The sequence below is a fragment of the Cucumis sativus genome, chromosome 4 (assembly GCF_000004075.3).
Source record: "Cucumis sativus cultivar 9930 chromosome 4, Cucumber_9930_V3, whole genome shotgun sequence".
NCBI lineage: Eukaryota > Viridiplantae > Streptophyta > Magnoliopsida > Cucurbitales > Cucurbitaceae > Cucumis > Cucumis sativus.
Genome location: NC_026658.2, coordinates 17,680,220 through 17,697,011, shown reverse-complemented (window position 1 = coordinate 17,697,011; position 16,792 = coordinate 17,680,220). Strand labels below are relative to the sequence as shown.

The following is a 16,792-nucleotide window of genomic DNA, read 5'->3' as shown; positions in this document are numbered from 1 at the left end:
ATGTTATTTAAGCTAAGTTGATTTTAACAATTAAGAGATGAATTTCAACCATCCACCTATGTTAATTAATTAATTAATTATATATATATATAGGTGAATAGTTTGGTTTGAGAATAAAAGAGGATTAATGAAGCATTATTATGAAATTAATGGACCGGAAAAACAAGGCTATTATTTGTCTTTTCATTAACCAATAATTTATACCTTTTTCTTTTAATATATGATTTTTAATATCTCATCTCCTATTGATTATTTCTTAATTTATACTTTAGTTGATTGGAGTGAGTTTGAATTAAATACATGCGTATGCGTTAGTCTCAAGATAAACTTATTTCTCTTTAAGTCAATTTTGCCTTTAATTGCATTTATTAATTTTAAATAATCTCTCTCCAAAAAAGTAAATACTATATTTCATTTTCATATGGATATTTATTATATTCTTTATACGAAACAGTATGTTATTAGCCTAATTTTTTGTACGTATATCTTTTTAGTAAAATTTTAAATTTTATTAATGATACACTTTTATTACTAACTATCAATAACATTGATAGAACTTTATTAGTATCTATCAATATCAATGTCTATTGTTGTTAGAATCTGAAACTTTTACTATATTTTTGTCAAATTTACTATTTTTGACAATTTCTCTTAATTATTTTTTATTTTTATTTATTTATATTTTATTTGGTGGAAAAATATTAATTATATTTAAATTTTTTCTAAAAGGTAAGTTAAAAATGAACATAACTTCAACCAACATTGATAGATTATTTATGAAAAATTAATCAATGTGATTTTTAGGCTAAAAGCCAAATAATCATGCAACCTTAAAGGATGTCATTATGGTCTGTTTATAATTATTTATAGGAATTAAATTCTAAACGTTCAACCGTTATAAATTAATTTATAATGTTCTCAAAATCCTTAGAAATAAATTTGTAATATAACCTTACAAAGACAAAAAAAAAAAAAAAAAAAAAAAAAAAAATTAAAAACTATTTTTATCCATGGACGAATTTAACATAGATTAGGGAAAGCTCCTCAATTTTATGCTCTTTATATTACATATATAAAAAATTAAATTAGTATCAATTTTAAAAGTTAGTTTAGTTGTAAAATTATTTTCCACCTATGTTCAAGCTCAACTCTTTACATTTTTATTTTTTATTATTTGATATGTGTACACTAAGTTGAAAATGAAAACTAAATTTTCCACTCACTTATCATTTACTAAAATGACACGAAACGAAAAATAGAAATGAGAAGAAATTTGTAGTAAACTTTGGTTGAGCGCATATGAAGTTATTTTGGTAAATTGGCAGTCGATTGACGTCATTATAAGGTCATTACTCATTAGAATTTGATTTGTGGGCTAGATTTCATTTGGATCTCTATTTGAAGGCTATTCGTACAAAAATTCCAAATAATGTGTTAGTGTTCTTTGTTAGTGATTCGAAATTCAAACTCACTCTTATTCTACTAAAATACATAAGTTTAAGGATCAATTTTAAACAATGGTATAGATATGGACCCAATTTCCATAGCTATCGAAAATTTAAACGATGAATTTTAGAACTTGATAAATTTAGGGGCTCAATTTTTTAATGAAAGTTTGAGGGTGGTTTAACTATTTGTCCAAAGTAAAAAATAAAATTTAAGTGTTAAACAATTATAGAAAAAATTACTTTTTGAGATATAAGCTAGATACTCAAATCTCTCACCTCACAGTCACACGTATCATTGAACTAGGTTAGTAGAGAATAAACACCTTTGAAACATCACATATGGCAATTGCGGAATCGTAATTTGATACACATTGTTTTTAGAAATAGAGGAAAGAGTAAAAAGAGCGGCCAAAATGTTAAAACCATCGTAGGGGAACTCAACGATGCGACAAAATTCAATAATTCAGCCCACGCTCACCTAATTCAATGCGCCCCACACCTCATTTCTTTCCCTTTTATAAATCCTATCATTTATGAACCACAACTTTTTTCCTTAAAAAGAAACTTCTTCTTCTTTTTTTTTTTTTTTTTTTTTTTTTGCCATTTCTTTTAAATATATGTTTTACTATTTTTTATTCTTTAATTTTTTGTAAATTGTTATTTCTTTTTTATCGCAGTGAAAATATTTAAATTTTTAATCTCGAAATTAAAAAATGAAGAATTCTTTAATTTTGTTAGGAGCGAGAGAATATAATATAAAAGTACTTCTAGTTAGTGCTACAGAAATAGAGAGTAAAAAATAATGAATAAAAAAGTTGTATAAAATTTGATAGCAAACTTAGAAATTGGATTTGGAGTTGAGGTAGAAATATCATATTTATTATTTTGGTGGAAACATAAAGTAAGCAATTGGATTTTGAATATCAAAATTTGCCAACTCAATCATACCACGCTTAGCTTGTCTTCTTCTGTCCACTTTTTAATGTATTATTTTTAAATTTAACTTTGAATTTATAACTCTCTTTTAATGAAAAATAAGAAGAAGAAAAAAAAAAAAAGAAAAGGTAAAAGTAGGGTGGGGAGATATTCCTATTACCATTAGTTTGGTCCATTGTATTTGTTTATAGTTAAATTCTACCCATCCTTACTAAAACACAATGAAATAAAATAAATAAAAATACCCGTCCTCAACTTTTGTTAAATTTTTTTTTTAATTGTAAAAAAAAAAAAGAATAGAACCGAACGTATTTAATCATGAATTTTGTCTTTTATTTTGTTTTAAATAGTTCACCAATATTTCAATTTAAAAAAAAAATTATTTTAATTTTTAAACCTCTGACCCTTGAATAAATAATTAAGTTTTTTTCTCAAAGGTATTGTAATAAATGAGAGTGGGGGATTTAAACCCAGGATCTGAAGATACAAGTGAGCTAAGCTCATGTTGGCAATAAATGAGTTTTTGATGGTTGTAAATCTCAGTGTTATAAATGTACCGTTTTTGTATGTTTATAATAATCTTTCAATCGGTTAACCCTCCAATTTAATTGAAAAAAAAAAAGATTTCAATGCATATACTTTTGTAGGACGATAAATACTAATTTTTACCTCCAAACTATAGAATTGTATACCATTTAAAACCAAAAACTAATAAATAGATATTTGTAGAAGTTTATTTACGTATTTGTAAATATATTTTTAACGATTATTTTATATCATTAAAATTAATTTATACGATTAAAAATAGGTTAATTTACATAAATATAATAAAATTAAAAAATATTTACCGTACAAGTAACAAAAAAGTAAAAGTCCTTGAAGTCGATAAAATATTTTCGAATTTACGTTTGAATATTACTGACCATTCATCATTTCTTTTTTTTTCTTCTCATTTGCCACTTATATCTTCTCTTCCATTTTTTTTCCTCTCTTAGACTTTCTTTCTTATATTTTAAAACAATTTATTCTTCTATTTCATTTTTACCATTTTCGGTAAGATTTTCTGAAGCTACTTCATTTTTCTCATATTCAAGAATATCAAAATCGTTTAAATATCATTTTATTCTACCTCATTTCTTTCCCTTTTATAAATCCTATCATTAAAATGATATTTAAACGATTTTGATATAGTACAAACGAACATTTACCGTTGTCAACGTGATTGTTTATCATGGTCAATAATATTGTTTAAATTTGAAGTCCTTTTTCCATCGTTCAAAATGAACTATACGGTCGAGTTGATATGGTCTAAACGATTGCTTACCATAGTTAACACGATTCTTTACCAATGGTCAACACAATTGTTAGATTGGAAGTTTTTAATTATCATTTACATTGGGCTACACGATCACTTATCAAAATTAACACGATCGTTTTTCATGATCAACGTGATCATTAAATTTGAAGCATTTTTTTTCTATCGTTAAAAAAGAACTACATGGTCGTGTATTACTCATGTGAGCGTGTGGTCGATTAATAGCGTGTTGACTGTGACATTTTGTGTATTTCTCATAGTGGAGATGTGAACTTTTTTTGTTTTCAGAATTGTTTTATACGGTGTAAATATTTTACCAATTTTTTATATTTTAAAAAAAATCCTTTAAAATATAATTTAGAATAATTTGAAAACTACCGAACTAATTTCAATGGTTTGAAAAAGAATAGGCTCAAACATGGTCTAAAATTTATAGAATAATTAGTAATTCAATTGAATTATTTTTCGGATGAATTTGTAAAAGCAAATAAAGGGCACACGTGGGGAAGATCTTAGAATGTGCCATGAAATTAGAGATGAGGAGAAGGATAAGAGAGTCGGCCAAATTATTTGGTCAATTACTTAGGAAGCAAAAAGTGGTTTTTATTTTATTTTTCTAAAAATATTATTTCTCTTCTTCATAAAAAACACAAAAAATGTTAATAAATATATCTTTTCTAAGAAAAAAAGGAAAAAAAATATATATATATATATACATATTTGATGTAATGTGATTTAATTTGAGAAGGAAGTGTGTGCGTTAAGATAGCACAATCAAAGTGTTTGGCAAAAATGCAATTGTTCCAAAGTGGGAATGCTCTTAATAAGAAATCAAATTCCATCCTCACTTCCCCATTTTCTTTCTTTTCTATTTATATCTTTCTTTTTCCATCTTCTTTTTCTTTCTGACTAATCATTTGATTTTTTTCCAAAACAAAACAAATCATTTCATATGAACCCATCACAACTCATTGATTTTAAGAATAAGCAGAAAATTAAAAACAAAAAAATCAATCAACAAGAACTAACCTTCTTTTCAACTTAAAACTAGACAGAAACTTTAAACCTAAAACAAATTACACAACCGTGACAAATTATTACAAACACATAAAAACCTCTAACCAACCTCAATTACAAAGAGAGAAAAAAAAAAGAAAAAAAAACTCTCTTAACAAAACTACTATATATATATACATATATATCATGTTTCGATTTTGGATGACAATCTTTTTATAATATTATTAATATAGTCATTTTCGGTTGGCTTATCTTTTGAACCTATTATTCTACTAAATCCATTAAGTAAAAAGATAAAGTATTAGTTGAGTTCTTTATATAAACTACTTCTATCACAAAGTCAGAAACAAAGTAGATTCATCCTAGTTTTTAAAATCATTTGATCATTCTTTTACGACATTGATATAAAATGCATGCACTAAATCAATTAGATTTTTAAATTAACAATTTATTATGATAACAATAGCATTTGCAAAGAGGAGAGATAGCTCCTGAAAAGGTACATTTTTAAAATGAGAAAAATGAACAATTTTTTTTATAAAATATAGACAAATTTTAGATTCTAAAATAGAATATTTTATAAAAATTAAAATAAAAAAATTGTTGGAGAATTTGAAGTATAAGTTACCGTCACACCTAAAATATCGGTTAAAGGTTAATGTAATTAAAAACTTTTTTTTCCTTTGGGAGAAAAGTCGGTGTTCAAAATTTAGAAGTACTTTTTACAGGAGGATTCTTAAAGAGGGGACAATTTCCTGATACCATTGCATCACTTTGTAACACGTAATTCAATTATTTATTTCAAACGAAACGTACACAACTCCCTCATTAACACCTTATTTATTTATTCATTCTTTTTCTTTAAATTAAGGTTAACTTTAAATTCACTTTCTGATAAAAAAAAAAAAAAAACAAAAAAAAACAAAAAGAATTGACAATAGTAAAATTATTAAAAATGTGGGGTTACTTTATATTATATAAAAACAGTATTACATTTAGGAGAGAAATTTAAAGATAGTTTGCCTAAAATAGAAAACAGTTGAAGATTTAAATGAAATTGCACAATTTCAAAACTTCAAATGGAATGTCGGTTGATTGCCACGTCAACAGGAAGAAATAGGTTCTCTTTTTCTTTCTTTCTTTCTTGTTTATTTTTAATATGAAGAAAAAGAAAATGAAATTAATCCACAGTAATTGAAAATATGCTTTTCCAAAATAATTCGTTCCAATAACCAAGCAGATTGTGATATGTCTGTCGTATTTATGGAAAATATTTTCTTAAAGTGAAATTGTTTTGGGTAGAATGTAACTATCATAATACGTTATTTGAAGAGCTATATTATTGGTGATCAAAGGAGGTGTTGAAATATGTGAAAATTGACAACTTTACAAAATTGAGATTATAAAGTATAAAACGATAGAAATTCATTGAAAATTATAAAAAAAAAAAAGTCATTTGCAATTCGACTAAAACACTCAATTCAAATGTAAATCTTAAATTAGATTACATAACATGATCCAACATTGCCTTCTAATGAAAAATGCTGATTTATAAATAAGTTAGCTCAAAACAATATTATCTTTTATAGCTTAAAAATACAAAAGCTTGAGTTTCATTTTTTTTTTTTTTTTTTTTTGCTGAATCCTATTTAAAAAGCAGGCTAGTTTCGATAAACACTCTTTATAAAATTTAAAAGTATATCCACATAGTGTATTTTCTACCTGAAATTTAATATTCTATTTTATTAATTACTAAGAATGACTCAACTACTATCATAAGTATAACAACTAATTTTGAATTATTAAAATACAAAAACAAAAATAAAATAAATGCCAAAACATAAAAAACTACCATTCTTTTTGTTCAATTTTAGCTTTTGTATTTTCAACTAACCTTAAATTTTGTTTTTCAAAATTATTTTTTACCAAAATAAGCTAAACAATAATAATAATTTTCATGCAAATAAATATAAAATGCTTATGCGTTTTCAAAACTATAGTAAAAATGCTAATAGATAATAACAAGTATTTATCAACAATAACAAATTAACTTTAAAATTTATAAAAAGCGCGAAGATTAAAAAGAAACTAAACCTAAACAATCTTCAAGGTGCGAGACTAAAACCACACTTTAACCTATTTTAAAGTAGTTGCAAAAGGTTGTATAATGATGCTTTGTCATCATGGAGCTTTTGACTACATCAGCTGTTTTATTCTAGAGCATTTAATGGCAAACTAAAAGATTTTTTTTTCTTTTTTCCTTCTGAAAATGTGAGTGTAGGGAATATGATATCTAACTTTGAAGTTGATAATACGTGCCTGAAGAAGGAAAAATCTAATTCCTTATATTCTGCACTACTTTTTTTAGCATTGAGCATAGAAATATGCAAATCTTAATGGAGTTCGATTCTTCAGCCAATTTGTGAACAAAGGAAACAAAACCTGGAAAACTTGAGTGAAGCTAACATTAAACCATAAGTTTGGAGCTTCGTGAAGTTGCATCTTCGGTTGTGGCATTTACTGCTCCTGTATGGTCCATAAAAAAGGGATCAATGGATAAATCTGTAAAAGCTAGCCTGTACAATAATAGACTTGAACATATTCAAAATGACTTTTTAGACACTTAAAACTCTTTCTAAACAAACACTTCTTTTTGTAATCAAACTTGAAAAAATACTATCCACAAGAGTATTTGATTCATGTGTTCAATAACTAAATAATATGCATGGGAGAATGAAATAATATGGATAGGATTTGACATAATCTGAATCGAGACTTAAAACTCTCACATTACATTACGATTATTAATTTATAGGCAATCGTTTAATAGATTCCCAACATTGTTATGCAAGAACTCTGCCAGGAAAAAGGGTAAAAGTTTTGCATCAAACATGCATTTGAATCTTTTTTTTCAAAAAATCTACTCGTGCTGTTTATCTTCCAATCTATCTGAAATTACAATCCGTTTGTACTAAAAGCAGACATTTTAGTACCAATTCTTGAGCAAAGATCTTCATAACTCCCCAAAAGTTACGAAATACATACTAGAGTCATCGTCAACAGGGTAATATTATCATAAGGTTGACGAAAGCAACGCATTTCTGTTGATCAATGACAGCTAGATAGCAGACTGGTTTCCTCACTACCTAGAAACTTATCACTATCAAATTGGAAAGGTAACCAATTTATAAAAATCGAGAGATATTGTTGGTTTGTGTGTCTTGACCTAAACACAATGGAGATACAAAAATCCAATTTGAAGATGACAATTGCTGATCTTGCAACCAAGTTAAGTTGGTGCATACTATGTAGGAATCCAAAGAAGACACAAAGCCTTTTACTAGTTTTCCTCTACATCATCATTTTCTCGGTTTTTTATTTACGGACCAAGGATAGTTAGATGCAGCTTCTGTGCTGAACCAACTACGAAAGGAGAGAGATCCTATAGCAAAATGCAGTCCAGGATTAGGTATAGTGGCTGGTGGCTAGAAAGAAAGAAATTAACAGATTTCTAATAATAGGGAGAGATATGGGGAAGACGTTCAAGAATTGGAAAAGTTCAATGGTCTTTTAGCTTCCCCTTCCAACTCCTCCTATCATCTATGACTATTCTGCCTTCACAATCAACTTCAATTGGAGTGCCTTTCTTAAGCTTCCAATAAGAGAAATTGCTTCCTTTCGCATATAAGCTTTTCAAGCGTCTCTTTCTCATATAAAATCGTAGTACTATAGCAGTGCTTTCCCGGTAAAGTTTAATACAGCATATACTATCCCCATAATGAAAACCTTAGCATCAGCTGGGCAGGAACGTTAACTTAATAGGCAGAGAACAGGAATGATCAGCATGGTCTATCAGGGTGAAAGTTGTCAAGGTGATTCGTAAATTGAAATGTAGGAAAGGATGAAGGTAGAGAATTGCTCAGTGGCTTTAGGCTTGGCTGGGTATGGTTCCTTCTTTATCGATTATCTTTAGGGCAAACATGAGTACAATCATTAGTACATGAGTGAGAACAATTATCTTAATTAGTACGAGACCATTTGGGTAGTTCGAGTTTATAGCCAAGGTAGAAGATAGGTGGAGGTTCTGTTGACCTTATCAATCTTAACTTTAGTCTTCAATTCCAGCATCCCATAATAGAACATTCACTTCTCAAACACACTTTTTTTCATATAATGGTGCGATGAAAACTATTCTTTTTAGATTCATAATCTCATACCTTATTTGTTTCCTGGGTTCTGGCTAATAGTTCTGAGAGATTAGAATCCATGAAAACCAAGAACATGGTACTTAATCATAACAACATTGAAGTTCAGAAATGGATGATAAGAAAAATCAGGTCAATGATGATATAGTTGAAGTAGCAACGAAACCCAACAATTTGTAAAGTACGAATAAGGAATTTGAAATGCTTGGAACGACCCATCATTTTCAGACACTCAATTTCTAACACGAATCACTAACATTTCGACACATTCAACTAAACACTAACTTTTCCAACAACAGAAAGTAAAAAAACATAAAGAACAGAACAGAGAGAAGCATGGCGTATATTACCGGAAGGGGAAATGGGAGCTTCGCCATAGATAGCTTTGATCCTGGCAAGAGGGACTAAAGCAGATTCGGTTGAGGCTTCGGCGAATAGCTGTTGCTTCCAATCCCACATGGTTTTCTTCAACGCTTTATTGGAATTGAGAAGTGAATTTTTCTCGGTTTCCAGAGCTTCAATTTGTCTCTCCTGCTTGATTGACCTTGCGGTCAGTGCGGCGAAGGAAACGACTAAACAGACGTTGATAACGGTGTTTTTGTTGGTGGCATTAGCTAAACTACGAAGGAATTTGGAGGCCGAATCCATTCTGCAATGAAGCTCCGGGAACCTTGAAGCTGAGGAGGTTTTTCAGGTTCGTCGTTTTTCTTGAGGAGGAAGAGGAAGACAGATCTTTTTGGGCCTTTTTCTGGCTTGGACTTGAAACGAATTTGGGTTGTAACATAGCCCACGGCCCACTTATTTTAGTCCATAGCCAGAGGCACATTTTAGGAGAATTTGATCAATCAAACACGAGGGGCTGTTTATGAAATTTTGTCGCATCATAATGGTAAAATTTGAGGGGATAGTTGCAAATTTAGTAATTAAATTCAAATTAATTAAGTATATAGTATAATTTTAAAAAATTTATAAATATAACAAAATTTGTCAAATTTTATCAATGATATAAGTCTATCTATCGCTGATAGACAATGTTGCAAATATTAGTCTATCACTATGCCATAGGAACTCCATCATACAAGTCTATCAATAATAATTTTGCTATATTTGCATTTTTTTTAAAATGTTGTTATATCCTTAATTATTATTGCTAAAATAGTCATTCATTCCAATTTTCCAAATTTTAAACTACACAAATTTAAAGTAAAATACTTTAGTTTTAGGACGGCTAGAATTCATATATTATTTTAAAAGAACTCACTAACCTTGTACTCTCAAATTGATAAAATTAACCCACTTAGGCGAGGGCTTTTTGCCAAGGTGGAATTGGCACAAATTAAACTTTACATTTTTTTAAATTAAAAAACTTCTAAAAAATATTTACGAATATAATAAAATATTATAATCTTTTCATGATAAATTTTAATAATCTATATTAATCTATCCTAGACCATTTTTTTATATCAATAACATTCAATAAAAGAAAAAGTCTAAAGTATGTAAGATTCTGCTTTTCAGACCACTCTTCTTTTATAGTTCGGTGGTGAAGTGTTTACTTTTATATATTTCCAAAACAGGAGTGTGTAACTCGTTAGAATTGATCCTATTGCTAAGCATATTTGAACATGAAACACAATGCACAATGAATGGGCAAAACTTTGAGCATTTAGTAAATAGTAATATTGATGAAATTTCTTAGAAATACGACACAATCTCAATTACTTTTTTCTTTTTATCAATTTTGACAAAAATAAATAAATAAAATTGAAGGGCTCAGCTAACATTAAAATTAAGAATTAAAAGTGTTCTACATTCTCTTTTACATAAATGTAAGCAAGAGTGGTATCGAAGGTGAAATTTTAGGAAAATTGAACACTTAAATCTAAAGTTCAACAGAATGAAGAATGAAAATTGAAAATTTAAGGTTAAAATAGATACCTCTAGTCAAATTTAAAATGATATGCATACAGTGTTAACGCTATTTGACAATTTACTGAGTACATTATATTATAACATCACACATTCCTTCGAATGCACATTCTAGTTTTCACTACCACATAGGCGCATAGCAAGCACTTGGAATAGCTTATCTCCATATATGCTTTAATTAGTTAAGCAATGCTCGAACATCATATACACTAGACCTTTTTATTCAAGTCTTACAGTATTACTCTGAAAGTCAATTTGGGAAAGTACAGTTCCATTTCCATTTAATATGTATTGAGACAATACATTTATGTTGTAGATTTATTTGATAGACTAACAAAGAACAACATTTCTCCATGAAACCAATTTTAATATTTAGTCTTAGACAGGATAGTATATTCACTTGCTGGTGGAGAAAGCAGATCAGCTCATTCCTAAATGTAGTTATACAAGCTGTACAAAATGTTGATTCAAACCCTACAAAGCAAGTCACCTTTCTCAAAGAACACGCACATAAGGAGCATCTGTGACTAATGATTAGTAGGAACAAAATCATAAACATAACATAAGAAGAAGTTGCTTACAGGTTTGATTTCTTTTCTTCAGAGTACAGAAGATAGTTCCAAGTTGGATTCCTGGGGAGAAAAGTGTCCTGAAAGATGAAAATGATTCACTTAAATTTAAACAAAGATGTCATCCTAGATATAATACCTGAAAAATAGGGTTTAAATATAGAACAGATAAATTAAAAGATTACAGAGTTGCATTTCATTTGAGTACCACAACTCTTCAAAAACCCAAATCCTAATGTCCCTCCCATCTCACTTACACGACAAAAGAAAAAGAAGAAGAAACGGAACATGCTGGTAAGTTCAAACTTGTATATTCCACAAAGGAACAAAAGAGAAAAACCTAAAGGCAAGGGGTTGAGATGACAAACAAAGACTGGGCGACTGAAGCAACATTTGTCTATTGAGTATTCCCTAATTTTAGATTTCAAATAAAATGCCTCGAAGAAAGAAAAATGAAAGTTGAAATATTAAAAATGCCAAAATATAGAGTAGAAACTTAATGACTCTGTTGTTTGTAATAATCAAAATTCAAAAGAAAGAACAATTATAATTTTTCAGCAAGAGTACCTTCAAGATCCTTCAAACAACAATCTCTGGATACCCAGAAGATTCATGGAATCCAGTAAAAAAAATTCATTGTTTCTTTCAGTTTCAATCTAAATTCGTATGTTAGCCCATTTAACCCGAAGAATTCTTGAATTGTCCTTGAGTGTCTAGCCACGTGGTCCTTTTCTCATACAAAACAGATTTATTAGCTAGACAGGCAGTTCAGAGGCTTGTGTTTCACATAACCCAAGCAAGTACGGTTAAATTCTATAGAAATCTACATTCAGGATTCTTGGAAAGTCATTCCTTGTTGTCTACCCAAGTTGTGTTTTATTTGCCCTAGAGGCTAGAACCAGTCATGGTAGTCGAGTTCGGTTTTGGGAAAGACCTTTGGCTTGAATACAGTCCACTGTGTTCTTCTTCTATACTAAAGCAGGGTGATTTTGGCTTCCCTCGTGCCTTTTGGTTTCATCTCTGTACTAGGAATCAGCAAGTTGAAATTACAGATTTCTCTGGGGTTTTCTCTTCCATGTCTTCTATTCTCATTCGTCTTCTTCTCAACCTCCCTTTCCCCCAACTTGCAAAGTTCTGGAAAGTCAAGATCTCTCTCTATCTCTCAAGTAGGTTGTATTGTGGAAGGCAGATTTCTATATTGTTTTGTTGTGCTTTTGGTTCAAGAAAAGCATATGGCTGTTCCAAGGAAAGTGAAACTATCAAATGATGTTTCGGTAGCATTCCTTTGAACTGACTGAAATTTATTCTAAGATTTTCTTCTTTTTACTTTGTACATGAAATATATCTTTTATTTCCAGCAACCATTTACGCCAATTTGAGAGTAACTGTACAGATGAACCATCCATAGAATATATCTTTTAACTTCATGAACTACACCATGTTGTATCTGAGAGAAGTAATCGTCTAATGAGGAAAATGGAGAGATAAGGCAAGAGAAACCTATTTGGAACAACCCTGATCCACTCAAGAAAAAATGGCAAGATAGATTTCTATTTGGAACATCCCTGATATATATGCACCACAGTATCGTCAGCCATTGAAAAGTAAGCAAATGGGTAAAAGTAAAAATTACAGGAGTGGTTTCTGTGAGTTATTCTATGTACTTTCTTCTCCTATCCATTCTTCATAAGAACTCTTTTCACTTAACCTGCCCTTTCTTCATTTGAGATATATAGCAAGAGTGCAGTTTCACACGATACATTCTAAACATATAGGTAAACTATTGAAGTAGAATGAAACAGCATTCAAAGGGAAATGGGATGACATTTACACTACTTTTGCAGATTCAATCTGGCAGATAGTAACTTCTATTTAGAGTGTTCCACGATGTTAGGCTTGATCATTCACATTCTCTTTCGATTACTTCTTTCTTCATACAATGGGGTGTGCATATTTACTAAAGGCCCATGTCTAATCATATTTTTAATAGTTTGGAAGCTGCTTTTTAAGAACCATTCCACAAAGTCTTTTTCTTTTTTATATCCATGAGTGTCCAAGCCAGCTTTCTCCTGGTGTCCATGAATTCAGTACTTGTTTATACTATTTCTCCTTTATACCACTAGTTCACAAAGTTGAAATCAAGGGTGGTGGCCACTAAAATTGGAAGTTACCAAATAGGAAGAAAGAACAGAAGTCACTATTAAAATCGAACCCCAAACATCTCCTATATATTTAAGAGTTACTTACGAAAGACATCCAAACCTATTAGTCTAGTTCCATATCCATATACAATCGCAAAGGAAACAATAGCATTAAATTTCAAAATGAGAAAACAAGCACAGAAGAACGCAGGATTGAGCAAAATAAACCAAATCTAAACAAATTCGCAGTAAGGAATGAAGACGGGAACAAGTTAATGAGAACAAATCGAAGCCGACGATCAAAATAAAAAGAAACCCTAGAAATTGGAGAGAAGAGAACTCACGGAAATGTAAGAACAGGAGGGAATGACGGATAAGGAATGAGCGTCAGCGTGATTGAAAGCGGCGAGGCAGAGATGGGAAGCCAATCCCAAACCCCTTTTGGAAGAAGGAACGAAAGTGTGAATCATATCCATAACTTTACCACCATTTTTTATCAGGTACTGAAGATATGCCTTCTTGTCCTCTGTTTCGAACCTCCGTTGAGCTTGATTCCATATAATTTTTGGGGCGTCGGTTCCAGAACCTGCTGCAGGGTTTGTACTCGCCATGTTCAAACCTTTGGAATCCTCAGCAACTCAACTCCGTTGATCCGGATGGGGTTTGAAGTTGAAGAAAGATATTGAGAAATTGGAGGACAAGAAGTGGGATGCAAGTTTATAACCGCAAATACGCTTATTTTCTTCTTCTGTTATTTATTTATTTATTCCTTTTATTTTCATGAAAAAGAAAGTTCATAGTTCATAGATTGCCAATTTCATCGTATTAGACCCAGAAAATCGAAAAACTAAACTCGCCTAAAATCCACGAGATTCAATTCTGGAAGCGTTGATAAAATGTTAACATTCATTATATTTTAGGATTGGATCCTTCCACAACAAAGTTCTTAGAACTAGACGGTTGCAAATATAACATTTACCTGCTCTTTTAGATCGATTAAACTGAATTGTGATGGGATGTCTAGAGTTCTTGTGTCTGTCTTTTACATGTATGTGTTTGAGATAGGAGTATGTACTTCCTTATATCTATTTTCTTTTTCTTTCTTTTGCTAATGAACAACAATTAATCCACAATATTTTTCTGCATCAACCTAAATAAATAAAATGTAAAACAGAATAGGAATAAAATATTTCCTGCATACAAACAAATATTGTTCTTTAAAATAGTTAAATTGTCACGGTAAATACAAACAATACATCTTCATTGATTGTGGTGATGTTGTTAAGAGCTATCGGTCTTCTCAATGCCTGTGACATAAGAATGACCCAACTACCTTTAAACAACTTCTCAATATCAAATTACTATAAAAGATGACTATTAAGTAGTAATTTCAATGTTGTACTTAAAAGCATTTTTGCCAACTAAGTTATTTTTCTAATACTTAAAAGCACTTGTCATTATGTAGTTGATTATCAAATATGTTTTTGCCAAAGTTTGTATTTGTAGGTGGTTGTCGAAGATAGATGTTAGTTGCACAAAATTGATCTTCGAAATGGTTGCTAAAGTGTTGTTGAAGCTTGAAATTCATCGCGTGAAGGTGGCCATCGAAGTTGATTTTCATTGGAGTTTATTATTGGAGCCCAAAATTGAACGTCAGAGTTGGCTATGCAAAGGTGGTTGTTGGAGCCAAAAATTGGTCGTCAAAGTTGGATGTGTGAAAATGGTAATCGCCAATGGTGGTTGATGGGTGAACCCATTGGAAACATTGGGGAGATGGGAGAGTTAAGGTGTATACCAACTTAACTCCACCGACATGTAAAGTTGGTGGGCCAAACAATACCGACTCAACTCATCTCATGTTGGTGTGCCAAACAATTTTCCTTAGATTTAAAGTATTGATATGTATAGTAACATTAAAAAAAATGCAAGGGCTTTTGCAAAAATAACAAAAAAAAATTATGATAATAAAGCGTCACAACATTTTTTAAATTTGCAAAAGTAGCAAATTTAAAAGTGATGACTCTTTGATAGCCTTATGATTACTATTTGTAGGAGTGTTCAAAATAAAGTTGAAAACAGAACCAAATCACTAACCGAACCGAAATCGAATGCATACAATTTGATTTGATTTCTATTTCAAATAAACCACATAAAATTTGGTTTGGTTCGGTTTAAGATGTTAAGAATCGATTCTCAATCCGAACCACTTTATTTTTAAAATTTTATATATATATATATATATATATATATATATATATATAAGTTAATTAGGGTACAATGTAACTACTAATACTAAATGCCAAAATTTGGAAGTTGGTACAGCAAGGGCAGACGTCCAGATGAAAATATGAAAATTGAAAAGGCAATCGCAATCTCCCTCTTGCTCCGACAACACAAACGCTACCTTCGGGCTCCTTCGATGTTGGCGCTCCCTCCGGTCGATGACGCAAACGATAGGTATGTAGTTTTTTTTTTCAGTCGTTAATATCTTCCATGTTCATAAGTTATCATCAAAACTTCCCTACTTAGTTAGTCTGTCTCCATCTTCATGGGACTCAAGTTGTGAAGCTACATTGGTAACACCGTGATAACAGATGCCATAATCGTTTTTCTCTTCATCCTATACGAATTAATTGATAACACTGTGATAGCATTGTTATTAGTATGATAAAAAATGCCATAATCGTTTTTCTCTTCACCCTATACAAATTATTAGAGACAATCACAAAGATCTAGTTTATATGTGTGTGTTTAGTTCTTGAAAATCAAGTTTATAGTTACAATTTTAGGAAATACTTTTCTGTATTTGACTCTTGAGGCTTTAATTAACGAAGCTCCATTTAAATCTTGAAGAAGCTCCATTTAACTCTTGAAAAGTATGAGAGTGTTATAATTCATCATTTAAATCTTTTTGACTCTTTTTTTTTAAGCTTAAAGGATATTTATGAAACTTTTAAATAATTCTTGAGTATTTTTTAAACAAAACTTTAACAATTTTTATCCAAAACTAATGACAAGGATATTTTTAACCGTTTAGAAAATTTGAGGGCATCTTTTAACTTTTAGAAGTTAAGATACATTTTTTACACAAACCACTAGGGATATTTTAACACTGACAACACGAACAACTCAGACTACTAATCCTAAATTCTTTAATATTATTACATATATTTTTTTAACCTATAGATATGTTTGATTTTGTAGTTTTATGAAATTTTAGTTATTAATATGT

The 16,792-nt window shown here is 30.0% G+C and overlaps 2 protein-coding genes across 3 annotated transcripts; both read right to left on the bottom strand.

The window, feature by feature from the left end:
* Positions 1-6,748: 6,748 nt before the first annotated feature.
* Positions 6,749-9,638, bottom strand: LOC101219754. Its single transcript, XM_004151700.3, has 2 exons — positions 9,272-9,638; positions 6,749-7,242 (listed from the first exon to the last, which is right to left on the bottom strand). Exons 1-2 carry the CDS (start codon positions 9,567-9,569, stop codon positions 7,184-7,186), a joined length of 357 nt encoding a protein of 118 aa, XP_004151748.1. The 5' UTR covers positions 9,570-9,638; the 3' UTR covers positions 6,749-7,183.
* A 1,356-nt stretch (positions 9,639-10,994) lies between these two features.
* On the bottom strand, positions 10,995-14,610 carry LOC101218223 (acetyltransferase At1g77540). 2 transcript variants are annotated; one of them, XM_011655502.2, is made up of 3 exons: positions 13,905-14,610; positions 11,432-11,499; positions 10,995-11,324 (listed from the first exon to the last, which is right to left on the bottom strand). In XM_011655502.2, exons 1-3 carry the CDS (start codon positions 14,169-14,171, stop codon positions 11,318-11,320), a joined length of 342 nt encoding a protein of 113 aa, XP_011653804.1. In that variant the 5' UTR covers positions 14,172-14,610; the 3' UTR covers positions 10,995-11,317. The 2 variants fall into 2 exon arrangements, with proteins under 2 accessions (XP_011653804.1, XP_004142624.1); XM_004142576.3 differs by having other exon boundaries at positions 10,995-11,499; positions 13,905-14,603.
* Positions 14,611-16,792: the final 2,182 nt, after the last annotated feature.

Bases quoted from the DNA above. Each gene is read 5' to 3' on its own strand.
- LOC101219754 (XM_004151700.3), bottom strand. From the start codon at position 9,569: ATGGATTCGGCCTCCAAATTCCTTCGTAGTTTAGCTAATGCCACCAAC. The intron at 7,243-9,271 runs GTAATATACGCC...TGGACCATACAG, and splicing joins AGCTCCCATTTCCCCTTCCG to GAGCAGTAAATGCCACAACC.
- LOC101218223 (XM_011655502.2), bottom strand. From the start codon at position 14,171: ATGGCGAGTACAAACCCTGCAGCAGGTTCTGGAACCGACGCCCCAAAA. The intron at 11,500-13,904 runs GTGAGTTCTCTT...TTCATCTTTCAG, and splicing joins CCTCCTGTTCTTACATTTCC to GACACTTTTCTCCCCAGGAA.